The sequence below is a fragment of the Simochromis diagramma genome, unplaced genomic scaffold, assembly GCF_900408965.1.
Source record: "Simochromis diagramma unplaced genomic scaffold, fSimDia1.1 OVJJ01000612.1, whole genome shotgun sequence".
Lineage (NCBI taxonomy): Eukaryota > Metazoa > Chordata > Actinopteri > Cichliformes > Cichlidae > Simochromis > Simochromis diagramma.
Genome location: NW_024387419.1, coordinates 1630670 through 1646977, shown reverse-complemented (window position 1 = coordinate 1646977; position 16308 = coordinate 1630670). Strand labels below are relative to the sequence as shown.

Below are 16308 nucleotides of genomic sequence, written 5' to 3'. Positions count from 1 at the left end.
CAGATACTGGTCCTTAAACCATCAGCAGGACCAGTATCTGCTCCTATGTGCAGGGAGGAACAGGTTGAGCACCAGCAGGAGACTGGTGTGAATGTCTCTGACCAAACAATCAGAAATATACTTCATGTGGGTGGACAGAGAGCCCGATGTCCTCTACTGGGCCCCATGCTCACCACCCAGCACCGATTTGCCATAGAACAAGTAAAATTTTGGATAAATGGACTAGCCTTAATATCAATTTTTCACTAATATTTTCAAAGTGTTTTTAAATTCAGCTGTATGTAGTTTGATCCTTTTCATTTCCATCGAACAATGTGGCAGTTCGCTCCTAACACATCTAACACAGTGCTCAGTCCATATGAGCAGAGATATCCAGCACTGAGGTCTGATGTGTTGTCTAAATGTTTGTTTTTTTCATAGGTGTAAAATTCCAAACTGTTTTCTTGTTCGGTCAAACCGTTGCACACTCATCGCAATACTTGTTGCACCAGTAGATAGAGGTGCAGGATTAGGACGTCACGTGTCCCTTGTGTCTTCATGAGTTGCTTGGCTCACTAAAAAAAGTTGTTTCAACAGCAATAAGACATACAGCACCTGATAAGCTTTAGTCTTGCTGCCTCTGTTTCTGATTTGCATGAGACATTACACAGAGGAGAGGGGCGGGGGCGGCTCTCACATGCTGCAGCACACCACGGACTCTGCTCTTAATGATAACAGAGGAAAGCTAAACATTTAAAAGAATTCACAAGTTGATACCGACAGCAGTCGATCCCACAAGTGCATCAAGTCCCTTGTACTGCATGTTTAAAGAGGATTCATTGATGTAGTCAGGTTGTTTTTAGCTCCTGTTCTCTTTAATCTTGGTGACATTAAATGTATCATATGTTTCAACATCAGGCAGAATTTCTCTTCTGTCCAAATTTTAAAGTAATTTTTAAGACGTCATATCATTTTAACATAGTGTAAACCGAACTGAAGTCTCCTGACATTTTCTGCATCTCTAACGCAGCTGTGCGAGAATAAAAAGGGACGTGATGCTCGTAAACAGAAGCCGATAACTACCATGAACAGTAATTTTTGTGCTGCTGTACGCGCACACTGAGTCACATCACTGTTTTATTCTCTTACGGCGAAAACATAAATGCAGATCAATGGTGTAACATCTGCTGCTTGATTGGCTACATTGCCCGTAAAGTGATCAGTCATAGAAAGAATTGAAAGCGACAGAGAGCCTCTGGTGATAAAGGAGAAGCTTTGTTTCCTCCGTCGACAGTACAAGACAACATTGTCATTTTCACACTGAACCACTCTTCAGAGCGTTTACAAAAAGCCTTCTTAGAGGTTTTAAAAAATGCTGTCTTAGTATGACTATAAATCTGGAAAGGAAAGTGATGTGTTTTCAAATTTAGCAGGCTTACAATTCTTCACACCTCTCTTTTTTCCTTTTCCTCCTCCTATCAGGGGGGATTTGAGAGGGAAGAGAGGTGGAGGGAGGGGTGGACGGGGAATCTTCTTTTGAGGCAACACCTCTCGACAGTCCCTAACACAAAGACAGACAGAGGGGAGAAGGAGATTACAAGTACATGCCAGACAAGGTGCGGATTCTGCTGAGTGTTAATCTGTAACAGATTGGGGGCTGCACTCCTCCCGGTGCCTTCAGTGTCGGGCTTTTCATATGCATGGTTTCTGCTAATGTGCATGTCCTTCTCTTACTCGGTACCGGCGCAGGTCCGGCAAGGTCATTCGGCTCTTTGGCAGTGCTCCTGTTTTTAGTTAGCCGTGGTATTAAACCTCAGTAATCTCAGTTCCCTGTGGATTGACTAGAACTGAGGGGTTGGGAGGATTGTTCTTGAACCTCATGGCTAATTCTCAGGCCTTCAGGTTCAGCTTATATATTGGTCCTTGAGAAAATAGTGAATTTGTACTGATGGCAGAAGAGGTGATGCTCTGTCATGTAGTTGACAGAGTTGGGCAGGTTTTTCCATAGTCCAGATGTCCCATTATCCCACAAGATCATCAAAAGCAAGGAAAAATGTTTTTTACCTTCATTGGGAAGCTACTGGCGACCGCTCATACAATCCTTGATCCTTGAGGTTGTCATCATAAAGGAATTCAAAATGTTGTTAAGTCTTATGACAGGACAGAAAAGTAAAGGTCCATCCATTCATCCATTTCATTACCATTTATACAGTTCAGCAGGGGTGCTGTATCCTAACCTATGTTTCTGCACAAAGCTGGCCAGTGGATTTGAACCCAGGAACTTCATGCCCTGAGGCAGTGGTACCCAACTCTACACCACTATTCTACCCAAAAAAAAGCAAGCTGTTTTATCATTTCTGAGTTTTAATTTGGCTATTCACAGAGAGACCATCTCCAGCCTGATTAGAGCTAGTGTCTCTAACAGCGGATCGTTGAAGTGGACTATTAAACTCATCTCCAATTCATTATTTTTATTTTTGGACTCCTCAGAAAGCCGAGCCTTAATGACGAAAAAGCATTTTTAAAAGCACTCGTAGGCAGAGAAGTGGATTAAAGTTTGTGATAAAAGAAGCTGGGTGGATGTGCATAACTAGACCCGGGAGTAGGAAAACGCACGGAAAGCTGCATATGGAGCAGTGTGAAGCTGTAGCTTTGGACTTAATTGGACATACAGTGACCTTTTTATTATTTTAAATTATGCCCATGTTTGTTGTGACTATCCACCACTATAACTGTGGGTGTATCTATTTATACTACGGAAAAATAAGCGTTCACTTTAGAGTGATATTCTGCCTACAGAATACTTTGGCATTGAGAAACTAAGTAAAGCAAATAACAGTTGCTGTAGCAACTTCCGGGAATGAAGACTGGTAGCACGGCATTGTTTTTTCTGGTTACACAGGCAGTCATGTGTCCCATCTAAGTAATTTAATATAGCTATGTGTGAACTTACTCGCCTTTTCTTCATAACAATCGGAGCCAAACGCTTAAAATCTCCTCTGTGGATTTGTCCAGATAGATCCTCCTCTGGAATTCCAGCTATGTGAACCTGACCTGCCCTCTGAGGTCTCTGAAGGGTCTTGAATGTGGAAAGACCGAGTGTGTCAGGCATACAGAGCAAGGCGCTGATGTTCCATCGTGTCCGACAGATGCGTATAAAATGTCAGAACAGGGTCGAGAAGCTGGATGTAGAATGTGTTTGACGCATTTGCTTTAAAAAGGCCAGGAAATGGCAAAATACCAGATATCATCCCGGGGTTCTCATGCTGTGCTAGTGATGGTAATATACCAGCACCACTCTCAGGATTTAGTTATTTTTGCAGAAACAATATAATTTAGATTTTTTTTTTTTTTTTTTTTTTTTTTTTTTTTTTTTTCTTTTTTTTAAAAATGTATAACTTGTTGTACAAATAAAAACTTTAAAGATCAGGTACACTAAATTAAAACTGGAGCACCAACCTTCTTAGAACCAGAGCTGTTGAATGGAAGGAATCGCGTATTGTTTTAAATGAACGTTATCAACATATGCTAATCCTGCTATCGAGTTATAGCAGCACAGAAGTTTGAAAGTTTGAGATGCATTTTTAAAAGGTAGGAACAAGTCGGATGTTACCAGAATGCGTTTCAACTGCTCACTGAGCACTTGCGGGAATTATTTGAAGCCTACGTGAAGCTTGTGACTGAATTCTGAACCCCCGCTGACACGACTCTGACACACTCAAGGACTTTGCGTCCAACTAGGGAAAAGTCGATGATTACAACAAATATTTTCACATTCTCCAACCAATTGCGAGTAGTTGCAGCAACAAACTGATTGCCCAGAGGTGTGATTGCTTTTGATTGGAAAGCACAGGTCACCTGGTGAGATGCAACTTGTCTCCAAACAATCACAGATGAACTGTCACAGACTGGTACTGCAAAAACACCTGCCGTCAAATTTATAAACGCAGACAGCAGCGATCGGTCTGCATCTTTGGCTTAGTAAACTCGACGCAGCTCATTGTATTTTGTATTGTGGTTATATTACTATATAAGGCAACGTTGCTGAGTACTTGTCATTTTGCAGCTAAATGTCCAACATCAGTTTCTGATGTATTTTTTTAAAATACCTGGATGAATATAGTTTTACATACAGAACTTACACTGTTCACAAGTGCTGACTGTGTCCTCACCACTTATGTCTATACCATAGTCAAGTTTGTCCCATACTCTTGTGAGCATGTCTGGCAACCATGTAAAACTGTGAACTTACTTGTGAACTACTGTGGAATTAAAGCACTTTCTGATATTCATTGTATTTGGATTTGGGGGGGAAAAGAACCTCGTAAAACAACAATACTGGTCGTAAAGTAAATGGTTAAAATTAACATTAAAAAAAAGCTCTTATGACTTGTTAATAGTTGGGAAAAACTTAAAGTCAAGCTGTTGATGGAGCTTCAAACTGGGCCCTCGAGGTCTGAATCTCTAAGTTGCGTGATTGAGTTGTGGTATTTCATGGCAGAATTGCGGATTTACATCCTAAATGGAGAAAATATTGCTAAACCTGCTCTTCCTGTCCCTTCTTTTGCTTTATTTTTATCTCACAAAGTATTAGCTCAACATAAAAATCTGAGAGAGTGTGCTTTCCTTTTGGGACAAGATCCACCATACAATCAATAGCAATGGTCGTTTTTATCAATAGTAATAATGACTTTTTTGTGGTTTGAACTGCAGAAGCGGCTGAAGTTGATGCTTGTCGATTATTGGGATTCTTTAGCCATTTTCTGCCACCATTGTGTCACCTTATAGAGCGGCAGCTGGTCCCGGAGTGGCTGCAATGGATTAAATAAAGAAGATGAAGAGCAGAGGGAGTGAAAGAGGAGGCTTAAAGTGACACCCAGAGAGGCAGGCACCGGCGGTTAATTAGTGAACCTGTTGTAATAGTTTGTGTGCAGATCAGACAATATGAAGGAGGAGATGAAATGTGAGTTTGTGTGCCTGTGCGCACGTGTGTGTGTGTGTGTGTGTGTGTGTGTGTGTGTGTGTGTGTGTGTGTGTGTGTGTGTGTGTGTGTGTGTGTGTGTGTGTGTGTGTGTGTGTGCCTCTCCCCCATGTGCAGCAGCTGGATGGTGTGGGGACTTAAAGGTGGATGAAGTGATGAGAGGAGAGCGAATAGAGAAGGTAGCCAGGTGGGCCAGATGTAGACTTTATCTCCTCCCCCTCCCTTGCCCTTCTTCTACCTCCTGCTTGATTTAACACTCACATAGGCAGAAGAAGCTGTTCACTGGAAAAAGAAAAAAAAACATCTAACACAAGTGCCTCACAGAATATAGATAACTTTCTGTTGGTTTATCGCTCACAAGCACGCGCCACCCCCTATCAGATGTCGAGCCTGGCTCCTCCAGGTCCTCGCGCCGGTCCCTCGGTACCAGGAAGTCTCCGGTCGGGTGTGGTTTAATCAAAGGCCTCAGAGGTCAACAGGCAACTGGCAACAATGGATCTCAGTGAGATCAGGGAGGAACACAGAAGGTCACTGTTGGTGATGAGATCACATCTACTCAGCACTCATTCCTCCCACATGTGTAAATGTGCGAGTTTGTTAGTCGCACTAATTAGTATAAAGCTACAAAAGTCCTCTGGGGATGGCAGCATATCAGACAACAACTTAAAATAAGTCTGTCTTTTTTTTTTCTTATAATCCTGTATTATCAGAATAAAGAGTGTTTTAGTCAGATTTAAAAAAAAAAAAAAAAAAAAAAAATTATATTTATTTCTATTTATTACTTTGTGTCTGAGGTGCAGCTACCATCAGGTTATCACAGATGTCTTCCTTCTTTTTCTGTGTGTCAGCTTCAGAATTAGGCTGGGCATTCATTCCTCACACAAATTGTTTGGAGCTGAGAGTCGCTTCCTCTTCCTGTCAGTTAATTAGGGCTGCAACAGATGACTGCTTTCTTCATTAATGTAATATAATGGTAACTTTTACAGCACTGAAAAGCATGTTTACAGGCTGGTACAAAAAATGCCTTATGATTAAGTTCCCCTTTTTATATTAACTCTAAACAGGGTAAATAATTTATTATTGCAGTTAGGGGCGTGGCTGTGTTGATTGACACATGTCCTTACAGGCCTCACCACTGCTCAAGTGGACCTTTTCACTGTGTTTGGGCTGTTTTGTGTCTTTTTGGGGATTTTTCTTTTTTTTTTCTTTTCTTTTCTTCATAGAATTATTTGAGAAATATTATAGCTTGCTTGAAAGGTTCAGAAGGAGCCTTTGGGGGCTTACTAGTATGATTCATATCCATGTACTTAAGGCAGATAACTGTTTTGGCCTTTTGATGGGCAAAGCTCTATTTTAAGCCTTAGTGAAAAAAATCCTAGTTCTTGTGATGTTTTGCTTAACCTGCTTAAGGACTGATGAACTCATGCCGGAATTTAATCACTTATATAAGGGGATCTCCTAATGAGCCTTCACCCAAACTGTGACCAAGGTCAAGGACACCTTTGCCATTTTATGAGAAATATCAGAATCAGAATACTTTATTAATCCCGAAGGAAATTAGGGAATAAATAAATAACCTGTGGATTGGGGCAGAACTTGAGCTACTGCATCACTGATGTTTCTGGTCTGACTCTTGAGGAGCTAAACTCGCCTGCTAGGATGTGAGTGGTAGGCAAACAGAGGTCAAGTATGGGTCAAACTCTGCCTCTATACTAAAATATAAGACTAAAGGATTGAAGTAAAAGATTAAAGCTTTATTTTTATGTTTTTGATGCAAACAATTTAAAAAAAAAAAAAAAAATTGAAAGATTGAAGACACCACTCTGATGTTACCCAATGGTAACGACCTAAGACCTGGGGTATTGAACTCCAGGCCTCAAGTGTCGGTGTCCTGCAGGTTTTAGATCTCACCCTGAGTCAACACACCTGAATCAGAATATTAGTTCATTACCAGGCCTCTGGAGAACTTCAAGACATGTTGAGGAGGTAATTTAGCCATTTAAATCAGCTGTGATGGATCAAGGACACCTGCAGGACACCGGTCCATGAGGCCTGGAGTTGCCCACCCCTGCCTAAAACCAAAGCCTCTTTGCCTTTCAGATTTGGGGATTGTAATCATAGATGCATCACAGTGACAAGAGACCTCAAAGTCTGTGATGAAATGAACTTTTCTTAACTTTGAAGTGAATGATTGAAGCAACTACCAATCCAAATTCAATTTTCAATTTAATTGTATTTATATAGCACCAAATCGCAACACCTCAAGGTGCTCGACAGCTAAAGATCCGACAATAATCCAGAGAAGACAATCACACAACCGCCTTTGAGCAAGAACGAGTTAACAGTGGGAACCAGAAAAAATCCCTTTTAACATTAAGAAACCTTCAGCAGAACCAGACAGCCATCTGCTGTGACCAGTTTGGGGTGAGGGGAGGAAGATGGTACAAAAGGCACACAATGATAGCGATCAGTGCCCATGATAAGGTTGATTAAAGTATAACCTGATAATAGTTACATTAGTCAACTGGACGGTAAAATTTTCTGCTAGTAACTAACGGTTGGTTTCTGAGTGATGCACGATGAGTGGAAGCGGCTTAAGTCTGTTTCTTGTCTCTAGTGTCAGATAAAAGCAGATCTTTAGCCTCTCGTTCAAAAACCAAAAAAAAAAACAATACAGGACTTATGTCATGGCAACCAAAAGGCCTTTTTTTTTTTAAGCAAGTAGGTGACTTTAGGGTGGCTACGTCAATCTTCCATGCCATTTGTGGTGAGTCTAAATGAGTAAGGAACGCTGAAGTACTCAGCATAATGAATAACCAATACTTGGCTAACCTAACACAGAACCGGCCACTTCAGTCTCTACAGACCCAGCTTTTAAAGTACACTTGTAATGAGACTTCTGACATTGTATAATGCGCTCTCGTACACAGACTGCTTCAGTCCTCTGTTGTCCTCATCTTGTAATGTGTGGGCGCCAATTAGCCAGGCTACGTTTGTTATGAAACTGTTGTGCAGGTAATTGCTTGTAGGACGCTGACATGTTGGTCTTAGCCTTGCCGTTGAGGGATGATAGACTCAAACTTATGTATTTTTCCATTTGCGGTCAGAATAATTGCCCCGGGGTGTGCTTGTGGGGGAGAAGAAAAAATTGCATCCCCAGCTGCGTTTCTGCTGCAGAGATAAAGCGAGGCGAGCAGCTTGTTGAGCTGTGTGTGGATTCTTCTAAATTGTCTGGATGAAGAGACACTCATGTCTCACGTCTCATAATCTCATTTCATTTATCGATCTCTTCTTCTCGTCCCCCTATTCTTCATCACTTTTCATCCGTTTCCTCTTTATACCTCTCTGTAGGACTCTTGATCTCTCGTCACATCTGCTCGTGTCTCCTTCTCTTTACCTCGTCTTCCCCTCTTTTTTTTTTATCTTCATTTCTCAGCCATATGTTTGTCTCAATTGCCTCGCCGTCCCTTTTCTCTGTCTCTCGCCGGTCTGGGATCAGTGGCATCTAATGCTTTCCGCTCTGGCTGATTAAGTCAGCACATGTACCCTCTTTTAAATTATCACTCGCACACGTACACACTCATGCACGAGCGTCCCCACAGACCTAATCAGTCCTTCTCTTAGTTCTCTCTGTTTCTCTCACACCACTCCAGACCTAATGAAAAAACATGAGCTCTGCTAAAAAAGAAGGCGAGATGGACAGATGGGGGGGAAGAAAAAAAAGAGAAACACAAGGTAGCAGCAGCAATAATAAAGAAAGACAGAGCAGCAAGGAGACTAATTTGTTAACAAAGACACCAGTCGCTTTCGGTGCCCGCTTCCAGTTCAGAGATATTGTTTCCAGTCATAATGTCATGCAGCGGTGCAGTGGGAGGTGGGGTGGGGGGCTGCAGAGAGACAGAAAGGCAAGGTGAGTCTGGCTGTGAGAGCGTTTTCAGTCCAGCTGCACTCTGTTAGCCACTAAATGTTGTTCTGTTTGGCTAAATGCAGCTGTGCTGTGTTACATTATTCTACTCTCATTTGTATTGACCGCATAGCAGACTGCTTGGTGTGTGTGTGTGTGTGTGTGTTAGGGGGTAAGTGGGAGAGGTAGCATGTTGAGTGAATGATTGATACGGGACTGGGAGTCTGCTGTGGAATGTTACTGTAAGTGTGTGTGTGAGTACTTGAGGGAGATGATGGGTTAAGTGAGTGAAGGTATGATTCTTTATTGAATGAAGGCACGCGTTCGTGCATGTGCGCATGCACACCTGATTATGGTGATGAAGTTCCCCGTCGGGAGTCTCTCCCGCTACAGTCCTCGAGTAGTTTAATGAGAAGCTGTTTCCGTAGTTACCAGGTGTGCGAGCCGGCAGCTCATAACGTCCTGCGGTGAAGAATAAAAGATGGCGAGAGAGAGGCGAAGGAATGAAAGTGGTTGAGGACGCCAGAGAAATGAAACACAAAACACCCTGATATCTGGTGTGAATGATCAATTTAACCGTGTGTGTCTGTATTGATGTTTGTGCTCGAGAGGCTCGCTGAGGGCGTTGCACGCGGCGAGCGGAGACACTGAATCTGTGTAATAAGCTAGAAGACCTTCAAATCGATCTCCATTTAAAGTGGTAGGAACAGCAAGGTGGGGCCAAGCTGTTAGGTTCTGGTCAGATCATATTAGGCATCTCTTGGGATGAAGTAAAGGCTAAAGAGGATTTTATGCAATGGGGGAAACATCCCTAGCTCAATAAGCACCTTTTTATTTATTCTTTGTTTAAAAAATAAATAAATAAATAAATCTAGGGCGTCTGTCAGTTTCCTGTTTTCTCTAAAGTGGTAAAAAAAAATGTGCATATTTTAAGGGTTTGAAGCAGCTAAACAAGAAAAAGTTGGTGCTCTTCTCTTCCTGGAGTAACTCTTTGTTTGTGTGTGTGTGTGTGTGTAAATTATAAACTAGTTTATGTTTAACACATTAGTGGTTGCGTAGGCTGTTGCCTCTTTTAATCAGAATACTTTATTAATCCCTAAGGAAAATTATGTGGGTTACAGTTGCTCCAAGACAGTAACAGTAATAGACTGAACTAATTAAATAATACAATATGTTACAGAATTTACAAATTTAAGAAACGGCACTCTGAGCACCTGTACTGAGGTATCGTTGGAATGCTGGTAAAGACAAACATAATCATACACTCATGTCTTCAACCCGTCCGTGCGCGCTCAGCATGCCAGGTCACAAAAATTAAGAGGTGCACAACAAGAAATCACTTCCAGATGGCAACAATGTAAATTAAAACGGCATAAATTAACATAAACTACATTTGATGTGGTAGCTTTCCCTGGCAGAGCTTGCTCTGGGACTCGTTTGATTTTATTTTTTGAAGGGCTTTTTAAATCTGTGTCGATGTTTCTCCTGTTTACATAAAAGCATCTAGTTTCCTCATGCCACACATGCTTCCCAGGTCAGACACCTGTTACATAGAAAGCTTTTCTTCTGTTTTTGTAGTTTTAATAGACGTATTATTATTATTATTATTATTATCATCTTCCAAAAATCAAGTACAAATTTATATGTAACAATCATTGAAACTTGAGTTATTAATTTAACAGCTATTTAAATATTCGCAAATCACAGCCATCCCTAATCATCCCTGTACAGTTTGGATTTTGCTAATTTAGTCATACCTGTCAACACACCTGTTTTTTCCTGGGTCCTTTAAGGCAGTCTTATAGTCTCCTGCCTCTTAGCTGTTCAACATAGAATTTGTTTTTTCCTCACTGGGCCAGTAGATCAGACTTTCACTGGCCCAAAAAAACCCTTTTGAATTACTTTATATAATAAACTAACTTAATCTGTAAAACATACCATCATTTTCTTAGGAGGGTTTTCAGAAAGAAATGTGTAGCTAAAGGAGGAGTGAATGCTGTGCCCCTCACCCGCCGCATGTCTTGCTGCTAGAAAGAGACATCATGCCTGCCAGCAGCTTGCAGCAAAGGTTATGAGAAATGCCAAATTGAGAGACCTAAGAAGTTTACCTGTACACAGACAGCTTTGATTTTAGCTGCTTCTTCATTTCCTTGTGCTGTCTGTGTCTGTGTGGTGGATGAAAACAGCTAAAAAGATCACTTTTCTTGACACTTAAACTTTCTGAACATGCTGTTTTATTTTAATGTGAAAATACTGTAGTATATTACTACCTTTACTACTACCCTGTGGTGTAAGAAAAACACACTAATTTGTGATGGTTCTTTTCACCCAGTACCCGTGAAAGGTGAACCGATCTGTGGAAATACTGTTTACATTTTTTTTTTTTTCTTAAAAAAACAGCAGCTGGTTGGTCAACTTGCCCAACATATGTTTGTTATGTTGAACCCTGATGATGCCAGTATTGCACAGACTTAACCTGCAAAGATAATCCCACACCTCTATGAATAATGTTCACATTACTGGAGTATTTGCTGAAAGTTAACATTTAATTAACATTAAACTCTAACCAAAAAAATTGCCTCATTATAAAAATCTAATGCCAGACTTTGGTGGAAAGTTAAAGCAGTGATGTAACACTATATACTGTAAAAGACCTATTTTGAGATTATTTCTGAGATCTGCCAGTTTGGTTTTTTTATTATATTTTGACAGTCATACACTCGAAGGTTCAGTTTTCCTCCAGGTTGGGTGAATGAATGACACGTGAGCTTCTGCTAAGATGTCGAGAGCAGAGAAGAGGGTAAAGGTGCAGCAGAGTAAGAGTCAAAAGAAGACAAGAAATAGTTCTGTGGGTAGCACCTGTCCTTCAGGCTTCTTTCACTTAAGAATTCAAATGAAATTCGTGCTCTGTTTGTTGGTCCTTGCTGTGTGTCTGCATTTTTTTTCTCTCTCTCTGTGTGAAAAGTAATTTGGCATAGTGTCGGTCAGGGTTATCTTTAAAAGCTTCTCATCACTGCTCTTTGTTCTGTTCTCTTGTGTAAGCCTCTCTTCTTCTCTCATTTTGTTGTGTTTTTTTGTTTTTTTGTTTTTTTTTGTGTCCTGGCCAGATCTGATCCACTGCACCAATGAGATGAACGTGAACATTCCCCAGCTGGCGGACACGCTGTTTGAGCGCACAGCCAACTCCAGCTGGGTGGTGGTCTTCAAAGCTCTTATCACCACCCACCACCTCATGATGTACGGCAACGAGGTAGGAGACATCACACACACATACTGACACAAACAAAAGCCCTCCAGGGCACTCAGAGCAAGCTACATCAATAAGTGATATTATTACTCAACCCTGTCTCAACCCACACACTCATAAATCCGAACATACACAGATTTAAAAAAAAAAAAATCTTTTATTCATGTCTGTGCATTGTGATCAACATCAGCGGAGTGGGAGGGTGGCCGACCCGTATGGGACGTAAACAGCATGCACAGTAACTGAGGCTGTATATATTGGACACAAGGCGTGAGTGATTGAAGTAGCTGTGGAGCACTGAGAAATTAATTAGCTCAGCCAGAGGCTAGATGGGGGACGAGGATGGAAGCAAAAGAATAATCAAATAATTTAACTTCATAAAAAAACATGCTTGGAAGCAGGAAGAATAACCCAGCTGGGTCTCTCCATGGGTTTGCCGGCATTCAAAGACAAATCTGAAATGAAAGCCCAAGCAAACCTTTCTTTGTTCATGAGAACTTTTTTTTTTTCATTAATTATGAGGTCTGATAAGGACCCGTGTACACAAAATGTCAGTTTATATGCAGCAGTACAGATTTTAATAGAGAGATCTGTGTTTATTTTATTAAGGTTTTTACTTAGTGAACCACTTACTGTACAATACTGAGCTTTTAACTTGGTATTATTTTATTTAGAGCTTATTTACTGAGCTTCTCCTGTTTTTTTTTCTGCTTAAATATCCTCAAGTTTATTTATTTACCTATTTTTGCTTTTTTGGGCCATGTTCTCCTCTCTCATTGTATTTATTTTACTAAGCAGTCTAAGTCATCATTATTGATTGACTTTAACCCTAACCCCAATGGTAGGTTCAATTCCAAATTGAAAGTCGGAATTTTCAGCCGAACCCCGTCAGACTTCAGACTTGGAAAGTTGGAGAAGCCGATGGCAGCAGTTAAGATAAGCATGATTAAAACTGTAGAACTTGTAATCTCGACTGCTAGTGTTGTGTGTTTGTTACTTACTGAAAAAGCCCCACAGAGAGTGCTGACCAGGCTCTGTCCTTGAATGTGCTGCAGCGATGTTTTTAAGGAGTTAAAAAAAAAAAAAAAGCATTATGCTTTACTGTTAGTGATGCACGAATGGCTCTACCTTGCTAAGGAGCTAGGGAAATAAACTGGCTATCCAACAGTATAGGATTTTTGCCAAGAAGGCTTGTTACGGTGACAAAATCCTCACTTCTTGTGTTAAGTTTGTAATTTTTCCAACTCATCACTCTCAGTCCAGCTGCTGGAGATGTTGATCTATCTGTATGAGACCAGTTGTCGACCATCTGGCAACCGCTGATCACTGCGGGCAGGGTGGGGGGGTGTCACAATCAGACTGATTGTGACTGATTGCTGCTGTCTTTGGAGTGAAATTACTTGCAAAGTGGTTTACTTTCCTGCACCAAAACCCTCCCTGAGGTTGCTTTGGTTGCTAGCACATTGCCTTGGTCACCATGGTAGCTTTGCATACCAGACGCCAACTGGGCTGCTTACACCACTAAACTACCCGACAAGCGGTAGCAAAACCCTGCAAGTTGATACATGTCATGCAAACTACAGCAGACATGGGTAATCTGCTAGCAACGGTGCAGCTTTTTACCTCACCAGCTGGACAGGGAATGCACTTTCCCCCCCTAGTAACCTGCAGTTGCTAAGGGGTCAGTCTCCAGGGCTGTGTGATTGAGGCCTTAACTTTATTTATATTTTTTTCCCCCTGGTCATCCAGTAATGGTTTTGAGAAGCACTGCCATAACATGTACTACAATCCTTTGTCCAGGTAAAAGTGTTGTTTTTTTTCCCTCTTTGTGGAAAAAAAGAGGTCATTTATTTACTTATGTAGTAAATGTATTCATCTTATAGATGGTAATAGAACTATGCAACCACTTTCAAATTCATGCAGTGTACAAAAGTCACAGCCAGCTACCTAACCAGATCTTGTTTATCTCTAGCAACATTATGCGAGCGGAAATGCTGGTTCGCTTGACAAACTTCTTCACCATCTGACATAATCCAAGATACTTGCTTCTGTGAAATGTTCTGTTATTGAATTAAGCAATCATTAAATCCTGTAATGGCACAAAGAAAATGTGTAAAACAGAGGCAGGTAAAAGCATGCAAGTCACCTTTGTTGTTGATGCATGCAGTGCATATGCTGGTTGTTGCATAAGATGCATTACACAGATTGCATACACTATTGCATACAGTGCTGCATAATAGTTCATGACACTGTGTGTTTGTGTCTCATCACTGTTTTTGCTGCAAGTAGCTTGCACATTTGCAGTAAATAGCAGTGGAGCGCTGCATGAGGTTCATTTGGCGGTTGTGGTTATCATTAATAACAGTGGTTCTCTGGAAGTCACACCCAGTGCAGTTTCTCCTTCTTTGTGGTGAACTCTGCTGTGGTTTTTACCTTTCCGTTTCACACCAACCTTTAAAAATGTCCGTCTTTGACCTAAGATTGTCTCTATGCCCAGAGGTGATGATGTTGTTGGCTTGTAGAAGGACTGCACACAAAAGCGACTCTGCCTCTGCTATGGTTAAATACTCATAATCCTTCCCTCTGCATTGGTGGAAAGCTATTTAGACACCAGTGCTGCACCAAAAGCTGGCCCTAACTCCTGCCTGATGCTCCTGCTAGTTTCATAATGCTGAATGCAACTTTTCTGAATTGAATAGTAGATGGTGGGGAAAAAAGGAACCTTTCTATCATTTAGCTGTCTATCACTTAATTATTTTGGTGTAGGGGTGAGGGGTCTTTTCCATTAGAACAGCTTTAAAACCTATGAACATACAGTTAAATGTAAGAAAATCTATATCCTCCCTTATACAGTGGGTGAGACTGGAGTGTTTGCTGGACCAATTCTGGCCTCGGACCTTATGTTGCACACTCCTGGTTTAGGAAATGTAAACGTTTTGCTTCCAAGCTATTAGCTTAGCTCTCAGTCTGTTGCTGTTATGCAATGTTTTTGCGTAGCGATAATTTGGGAGCTTTGGTAGATTAACTTTGGACGGAGGCGGAATAGTTGGTTCCCCTTTTTCCTGTTTTTTGTGAAAGCTAAGCTAGCACGCCGCTTATTCATATTTATTGTGCAAACGCCAAAGTGACATAAATCTCCACTAACTCTCGCTAAGAATACGAAAATGAGGAAATTCTCTAAAATGTCGAATGATTCCTCTAAAAGAGCAAGCCGCTCTGTGGATTGTTGTCATTCTTCATCCATCAGATATAAGTAGATAACAGTCAGCTATGAAATGGTGGGTAGTTAAGCTTGTTTGCAAATACACTGTGTACTGTAGGATCAAAAAAAATACCATGCACTTGTACACAAACACTCCCAAACGCCGACACTCCCTGCACCACATTCCTTTCAATATCAGTCAGTATGGGGAAGCATCGCTTCCTTGTTTTGCCAAGATCAGTTTTGTCCACATTACATAACATTTCCTGTTGGAGGTGCATTGTTTGATTGCGCCAATCTAAAGTTCCTCTGAAAAATGAGGAAGACTTGGGAGTGAGGCAATTGCATTTTTGGTGTTTTGCTAGAAACCTCTTCCTGACTGGCAGTATTTTAGGTTCAGAGCATTAGTCACAATACTCCAGAATTAGCTGTTGCGTTGAAAGCACCAGTGCAGCAGAGACAAACTGACACACTTAAAAAAAAGAAATAAGAATAAGTCAAGACCTTAGTTAAGAGAGACATCAGCAGGTACCTCCATCCTGTTTGATTGCTCAAGCTGTGGAAATTCCTGCAACATTTCTGATAAATCAAATCATGCTAAGTAGGTCACTGCAGAGCAGCAGGAAGCGGTTTAGAGGTATTCCCGAACTGTAGGCTGATTTATCTCGGAGCTGTCGCTGTCAGAAGGAACCCGTTTGATGTTGACGTCTCACCTACAGTGATAGCAGCACCACACTAGTTTCTAATTTCTGTGTTACTAACGAAGAGCTTGCAGTCAGTGTGTCTTCCTGTGTTTATTTCTGCTGTGGCATATTTAAAAAAATCTAATCTTTCTTTATATTACTGTCTTTCCACCTTTTCATTGTCCCCAATCCATCATGGAGCCATAATACTGAAGTAATAGGCATCTTTTTGTGTTTGCATGTAAAGACTAGTTAATGCATTGTTTTTTTTTTAGATTAGCTTTGCCTGTACGACCTTGTTGAGAGGTTATT

General features: G+C 41.0%; 1 protein-coding gene across 6 annotated transcripts in view; it reads left to right on the top strand.

The window, feature by feature from the left end:
• si:ch211-200p22.4 (phosphatidylinositol-binding clathrin assembly protein) overlaps positions 1-16308 on the top strand; it is a 109796-nt gene that overhangs the window by 16486 nt on the left and 77002 nt on the right. For all 6 annotated transcript variants that reach the window (XM_040012571.1, XM_040012576.1, XM_040012575.1 and 3 more), the window contains exon 2: positions 11972-12114. In XM_040012571.1, the coding sequence (XP_039868505.1) occupies positions 11972-12114 (143 nt within the window). The remainder of the gene's footprint in view (positions 1-11971; positions 12115-16308) is intronic.